At 63.8% G+C, this 7614-nt stretch overlaps 1 protein-coding gene across 1 annotated transcript; it reads left to right on the plus strand.

Moving 5' to 3' along the window:
* Positions 1–840: 840 nt before the first annotated feature.
* Positions 841–3665, plus strand: EMIHUDRAFT_228945 (hypothetical protein; the record flags this gene model as incomplete). The annotated part of the gene is made up of 5 exons (XM_005786450.1): positions 841–1741; positions 1979–2172; positions 2218–2350; positions 2491–2864; positions 3054–3665. 5 exons carry the CDS (start codon positions 841–843, stop codon positions 3663–3665), a joined length of 2214 nt encoding a protein of 737 aa, XP_005786507.1.
* Between the last annotated feature and the right edge of the window lie 3949 nt (positions 3666–7614).

The raw sequence follows: 7614 nt of genomic DNA on the forward strand, positions 1-7614 counted from the left end.
CGAGCGCGAGGGACCCACCTCGCCGATAGGAAGCCACGACCTCGGCAAGCGATCCGACTCGCCACGGTCAATTTTGGAGTCGCTCGATCGAGGCTTGTGACAAGCGAGCGCGTGGTTCTGATTGACTGCCTGATGAGTCCTTGCGGACACCACGTCTCAAGGTCTCATGCCACGTCTGCACATTTCATTTCTTGTTCACTACGTTTGTCCATTATTGCAATAGTGTTCTTTCTACCGAACCGAAAGAGAGAATCAGAGAGAGAGAGATGTTTTGTTAGAATCAGAGAAGTCACAATATCAGTCACAAAATATCCACACGCAACCGAAGGAGGAGACAGTCGTCCCGCAGCACCTCCAGCCTCCAGGGCGGCAGGCCCGGCGCCACAATGACAAGCCAATGCGAGCAGCTCTTCCAGCCGCGCTGCTGAATCACCGAGGCGCCACTCCTCCAGCTGCCAGTCAGCAGCGCGGCTGGCCGCGTCGCTAATGGGCTGCAGCATGCGAGCCGCGCGATCGTAGAATAGAACGATCATGCGTGCCTTCGCGGGCGTGCGCCCTTCGAGCGCGGCAGGTCATTTAAAAAACAAAAACTTTACCGCCCACGCTTCGCCGAGCGGCGGCGAGAGCACTTTGAGGACAGCTCCACATCCCAGCCTCTCGCATCTCGCACAGGTGAGGCCGCCGCGCAGCACCCACGTCATTCCCCTGCGCCACGTTTCTCCGGAACACCGCTTAGCACTCGCGCGAGCGGACACGGTGCTCGCGGCCCTGCGCTCGTGACAGTCACTGCCCTCACCCACCCTCGCTGCCCACGACGAACAGGCGTCACCAGCCGCCACCATGTCGATCAAGGCCCGCATGGCGGCGTACCAGGCGTCCTTGGCTGAAGACTCCAAGGATGTTCCCACCAGCGCTGAGGTGTTTCTCCCCTTTCCAGCGCGCCCGGACGCCCTCGCCAGTCACAAAGCCGTCATTGCCGCCCAGGTGATTGCGAGCAAGCCGCCCGTCGACGCGCCTCGGACCACCCTGCGTGAGCGGCAGGCGGCGTACGCTGAGAGCACGGCGGCGATCAACGCCGAGCGTGGCGTCGACCCGCCGCCGGGAGGAAAGTCGGCCGCAAAGCAGGGGAGCGAGCCGGCGGCCGTCGAGGAGCCGCTCGAGACGCTGCTCCCGCGCCTCGAGGCGGGCGAGGTCAATGCGGTGGACCTCACTTTCCACGGCGAGCTGACGCGGCTCTCTCAGGCGGCCAAGTCGGAGGCAATCGGCCGGCTGGCGCGGGCGGGCGAGGCCATCGAGACGCTCAAGCTCAACTCGATCGGGCTGGACAACTCGAACGCAGACGCGCTCGCGCACCTGATCCGCGGCAATGCCCGGCTCTGGGCGCTGCAGCTCGAGGGCAACGCCCTCACCGAGCCCGGCATCGTCACGATAGCCGCGGCGATGGACGCGCACCCGAGCCTGACGGAGGTCTCCTTCGCGTCGCAAAAGGCGACCATCTCGACGCCGGCGGTGTCGCGGCTGATCGACGCGATGGAGGCGACGCCGAACCTCATCTCGTGCAACGTCGGCAGCCTGCGCGACGACACGATGCGCCGGCGCCACCAGGCGGCCTGCATGGCCAACACTGACAAGATGCGGCAGCGCCGCAACGCGCAGCGCAAGGCGGAGGGCACCGCCGCCTCGGACGGTGGCGCAACGCGCCGCCGCTCGCTGACGGTGGGAACGACGCAGGCCACGACGGGTGCCCCGACGTCGGCCGCCGCCGCTCCCGCGCGCGGGCGTGCCGTCTCTGAGAGCGTCTCGAAGCGGATGGAGCAGGTCGAGCCTCGCTGAGCCTGGCCGAGCCTGGCCGAGCCTGGCCGAGACTGGCCGAGATTGGCTCGAGGCGGAGGGAGGGGGCCGGCGGGTCTTGGATGCGGAATGCGCGCCCCAGTACTCGCACCCTCAGTGGCGCGCGCATGCTTGCCGCAGGTCGGAGGCTCCATCACGCGCGTGCTGGGCGACGCGACGAGGACAGTCGACTGGCAAGCCGAGGCGGCGCGCATTGGCGCCTCGGAGCCCTTCGAGTACGGCCTCCCGCCAGACACGGTCGACAAGGCCGCCGCCGCCAGCGGCGGCGTCTACACCGCGGCCAACGGCCTGTGGGCGCGCGGCCTCCTCGAGGAGGACCGGGTGCTGTGAGCGGCGTCTCGTGAGCGCTCCACCGCGCTACTGTAGGCGCGCGCGTCGCTCGAGGAGCGGCTCGGCGTCGTGCGGGCGTTCCGCACCAACCGGAGGATCCACACGGTGCTCATGCCCAACCTGGTCCCCTCTGGCACCGACTCGGACACCTTCGCCGCCGCGTGGGCAAGTGTGCTCGAGGGGAACGCCTCCCTCACCAAGCTCAACCTCGAGTCGAATGCCATCCAGACAGACGGCAGCTCTCCCGCCCCTCGCGGTGCGCCCCTCCCCCGCGCCGTCCCTGAGCGCTCCTCTGGACGGGTCGCCTAGGCATCCTCGCCCTCGCGAGGGCGGTGGGCTCGCCGAGCTGCAAGCTGGCCGAGCTGCGCCTCGCCAACCAGCGCAGCACCCACACGCAGGCGGCCGAGGAGGCGATGGCGGAGGCGGTGGCTTCCAACCCGAACCTCCGGACGATGACGCTCAATACGCGCTCGACGCGCGCGCGCGAGCAGATCGAGAAGGCGTTGCAGGCCAACATGGAGACCATGCGCCGACAGCGGGTGGAGGGGGGCGCCGGCGGGGCGGAGGCAGCTGCCGCGGCAGGGAGGGAGGAGGTTGGGGGCGGCCTGATCGCCGTCGAGGAGACGCGGGAGGAGCCGGACGCGCTGCTCGCCGCGCAGCTCAGCCGCGCCAAGCCGACGGCGGTGCGGCGCGCCGCCCACCCGAGGACGCGGAGGAGGGCGGAGAGCGCGCCGGTCGGGACGCCGGAGCAGCAGCAGCCGCCGCCGCCGCCGCCTCCGCGCATGGCCGAGAAGGAGGCGGCCGCGGCACCGCGCGCGTCCGCCGCCGCCGAGGAGGGAAGCAAGGGGGCTGCCGAGGCGGACGGCTCCGAGGAGGTCGAGATCGTCCGGTCGATGACGTGGGCGCCCGCCATGAAGAAGCAACAGAAGCCGGGCTTCAACATCGGCGCGGCTGCGGCCCAGGCAGGGACGCACAGGCTCAACCGGGTCGGAGGGGGGGACGAGTCGCGCTCGTCGCTGCCGTCGCGGACCACCGCCGAGCCGGCGCAGCCCGCAGTGCTCCTCAAGCCGACCGCCTCGGCCTCCCTGGGGGCCGCACGCCCGAGCGACGTCGACAAGCCGAAGAGCGCCATCGACGAGTTCAAAGCCAAGGCGGCGGCGCGAGCGGAAAAGGGCTCTCCGCAGGCGGTGCGCTCGAGCGGCGCGGACAAGCCAAACAGCGCGCTCGAGGAGTTCAAGGCGAAGGCGGCGGCGCGAGCCGCGGGCCTGCGCGACCCGGCTAGCAGCCTCCCGGACCCCACCACCACGCGCGTCGACTCCCCGAGCGCCACGCGCGGCTACGCTCCGTGCGCAAAGGTGGGAGGCGCGCGGCGATCGCCGTCTCGCTCGAGCCCGCGGCTGGCGGCGCGGCAGGCGGCGCTGGATGAGACAAAGGCGTCGGGGCCGAAGGTCTCGACCAAGCTCAGGCAGTGGCCGCCGCCCTAGCGCCCGTGGTTGTGGATGGATTCTCCCGCTGGCCGAGCTGCCTGGTCTCTGTTGCCGTGTGGTGACTGTGGGCCGCTTGCCGTGATGTGTGCGACCTCTCTCGTTGCCGGCTTCGGTGCACCTGCGAGAGTCCGCGAGCAGTTGGTAGCTTCTAGGTGTTCACGTGCTCTCACCCCTTTGTCGGGCGGAGGGTGTGTCACGTTGCTTCGGTGGTGCGTGTGGCGCTTCCCCAGAGAGACCCCATGTGTGCGCGAGTCACATCGTTCGAAGTACAAGAGCGCGCCAATGTGACTAGTGACGACTAAGTGAGTACAGTGTTGACTATCTGTGTATGTGTAATAGAGAGATGTGTACAAAGACACCACACACCAGGCACACACACAGAGGCACACGCACCAGGGCACAGCTGTCAGCTCGCTAGCGCGGCGGCCCGCGCCAGCGCCACAGGGGCGCAGTTTTCTAAAAAGCGTTTTAGAGAGCGGAACAGAGGAATCATGAGAGGAATGAATAAATAAATAAATAAAACGGTCAAACTCTGAGACGAGATGGGATTTAGGGACATGTACATGTGTCCCCGCCCTGCACGATCTTGGTGTGAGGGATCTTCAATCCGTGTCCCCTCACCCCTCGTCACAACCCGACACGGAAGAGCGCCAAGAGTTGGGGCTGCGGCTACGGCTGCGGCTACGAGAGGGGCCGGGGTCGCTGAGAGGAATGAGGAAATTGCGCTCTTATACAATTTGAATAAAGCCGTACATCACTCGCTTGCACGTTGCACCTTGCTTTTTTTGTCCCCAGGCGCAGTTATTGTTATGGTGTTATGGCTCTCTGGGCATAGCAGCCCATAACATGTTATGGGCTGCTATGGGAGGGCCGTCCCGGGTCCACGGTGTTATGGCCCGAAGAGGCCACGCCGGACTGCTCGCCGCTGGAATTTTCGCTTCGCGCGCTGCCGCGCGCGCGCGCGCGAGGTAGGTTCGGCATCGATCGCCAAATATTTTCTCTTTTGCCCTCAAGTTAAATTCAATAACATCAACCTGCCTCCTGAGGCTGAGCGATGGCTTCAGATTGCTCAATCAAGACCACCCGCCCTCCCCCCCCCCCCCCACGCAATTTGCTTCCCGTTTCTAACTCGTACTCGCTCTGCAGCTCTGCACTTGGAGCACTTGGAGTGCAGTTATCAACCTCACATCCAGGGCCGGGGAGCTCAGAAGCGCACCCAGCGGGCCGGATGATCGGGATCGGGTTACGGGCTAGCACGCTTCCCTCCATTTTTAACTTGTATGTCTTTCTATGTCTTTCCCGCAATTTAACTCACGTCCTTTTTCTTTCCTTTTTCCACTCATGTCTCGAGGTTTCTAAAAAGTGGAAGCTGGCTGCTCCCGCTTTTAGTAGTTAAAGCTCCGTGCGCGCCAGTCCCGTGCCAGTGTCGTGCGAGGGGCACTTGGAGTACTTGGAGTGCTATGAGGTGTTATGAGGTGTTATGAGTGCTGTGAGGTGTTATGAGGTGTTATGAGGTGTTATGGTAGGGTGGGCATAACAGCCATAACAGCGATGGAGGTGTTATGAGGTGTTATGAGGTGTTATGGGGTGTTATGAGCAGCCAGCCATAACAGCCATAACACCTGTTATGGCCGCTCCCATAACCTTGATATTGAGTGGGGACAACTTTTTTCGCGCTCCAGCCCTGAGCCCTCTGCCTCTCGGGTCTTCATAGTAGACCGGAGGGCTACGAAGCCTTCACACTCCAAGGGGGGCTGGATCTATATACTTCGCGGTTTTAGCATTTAGTAATCATGTACACTCACCTCTCCGGCACGCAAAGCGACAGCGCGCCGCGTTCGAGGGCGACGTCCAGCCCCTGTGCAGCATCGTCGTCGTTTGATCCGGCCTGGAGGCACAGGCACAGTCTCGCCGCTTCGCTCACGTTCTCCCGCACACACACACCTCTCTGCACTCTGGTCTGGTCTCCCCCGCCCGCAAAACGCGCAAGGGCCCGGGCCGGCAAGCCGCATATGCGCGCAGGACTCGCCGATCCCCGGCTCACGCACACGCTCCTAAGCGCCGGCACTGCGGGAAAAGGGGAGACGCAGCAGCCAGCGGCGTCAAAACGTGAGATTTTACGTACAAAACCTCGATAACGAGCCTGCCTACTTGCTGGCGATGCCCTTGACCAGCGCGCTGTACTCGACTGCCTTGATCGAACCCGAGTCTGTCAGCTTGATGATCCCATACTTGCCCTCGGTTTCGATCAACAGCGCCTTGTTTCCCTTCTCTTCGCCCGTGACCAAGACGACGGGGTCACCCGCCTTGGCTGGAAAAGCCTGCTGATAGTCGAGAACCTTCTGGCTCAGCTCCTCTGGCGCCGGCGCGGCTTGGGGCTGAGCGCGAGCCAGCGTCTGGAAGGGCAGGCCCGATGGGACAACGGCGGCGTTGCCCACAAGTGCCTGCTGCGGACCGCTGCACGCGAGTAGCGCCGCGGCGACGAGAGGTGCAGCCGAGCTCGCTAGCCCGACCTTCATGAGAATGAAGAAACCGATTCGCTGGCTGGCACGACACTAGGCCGCGCCTAGTAGGAGGCCCGCGCTTGCCCCCGTGCCGCCGGGTGCAACCTGTCCTATACGAGAGATGGGATTCCTGTCGTGAGGGTGAACCCCCTGCCCAGCCCCCCTCCGTGTCGCGATGCGCTCCCCGCTCCCGTTCCCCTGTGTCCCTGATCGTCCTACAAGATCCTGCTTGTGCAGGTGGGGACCCTGTCCTTCTCCCACCCCTCGTTTGGCGTGTCCGTTGTATTTATTTATTTATTAGGCCGCGCCTGCCCCCGTGCCGCCGGGTGCAACCCGTCCTATACGAGAGAGGAATCCCTGGGACCCTGTCGTGTGGGTAACCCTGCCCAGCCCCCCTCCGTGTCGCGATGCGCTCCCCGCTCCCGTTCCCCTGTGTCCCTGATCGTCCTTACAAGATCCTGCCGTCGTGCAGGTGGGGACCCTGTCCTTCTCCCACCCCTCGTTTGGCGTGCCCGTTTTATTTATTTATTTATTTACTAGGCACGGGACTGGCGCGCACTGGCACTAAGAGACTATGGAGAGTTCACGTCATGACGGTTAAAACGGCTTTTAACCGTCATGACGTGGTCAATATGTCATGACAGCGGCTGCGAAACGACAGCAGCAACGACGGCAGCAACGACAGCTGGTGACAGCTGGTGACAGCTGGTGACAGCTGGTGACAGCTGGTGACAGCCAGCTGCCAAGGAGGAGTGAAAGGCACCAGGAACAGTGACAGCCATAGTGACAGTGACAGTGAAGCCAGTGAATGCCAACGACAGGCGGTGACAATGTCAGCGCGGGGCCCCGCGAGTGACAGCGACAGCGACAGCGACAGCGACAGCGACAGCGACAGCGACAGCGACAGCGAGGCAGCGCCACAGGCACAGCCGTGAGGCAGCCATAGCCCTCGTGAACGAACTTGAGCTTATTCCAGCCATAGTCATCGTCTACGATCCACATGCAGACTGCCGGTGACAGCATGCACCTTGAGAGGTTCAACCCGAGGTGTGTTGCTCAATGCTCTGCGCGTTTGCTTGTGATCGTGATTTCAAGGTCCCAATCCTCGCGGCTGAGGATTGACACCGTTCGCTCGCGTGAGATTTTTGAGCGGCAGATGAACCAGCGCTGGAGCCCATCACGGCACATGCTGGAGGAAGGAGGGCAAGGGTTTTGCAGATTCTCCGACTCACGCCCGCTGCTGCTGAGCGTGCGTGGCTACTGTTGAGAGGGTTTCTCATGTGGCGTCGGGCGTGCGAGTGAGCGGTCTCGCGCGCATGCATCTATATCTTGAGTGTCCTGTCTCTCTCGCTAGTGGCACCACACACTGTCCTGCGGGGGTGCTCATGACAGCAGCAATGACAGCAGCAATGACAGCAGCAATGACAGCAGCAATGACAGCA

The sequence above is a fragment of the Emiliania huxleyi genome (assembly GCF_000372725.1).
Source record: "Emiliania huxleyi CCMP1516 chromosome Unknown EMIHUscaffold_151, whole genome shotgun sequence".
NCBI lineage: Eukaryota > Haptophyta > Isochrysidales > Noelaerhabdaceae > Emiliania > Emiliania huxleyi.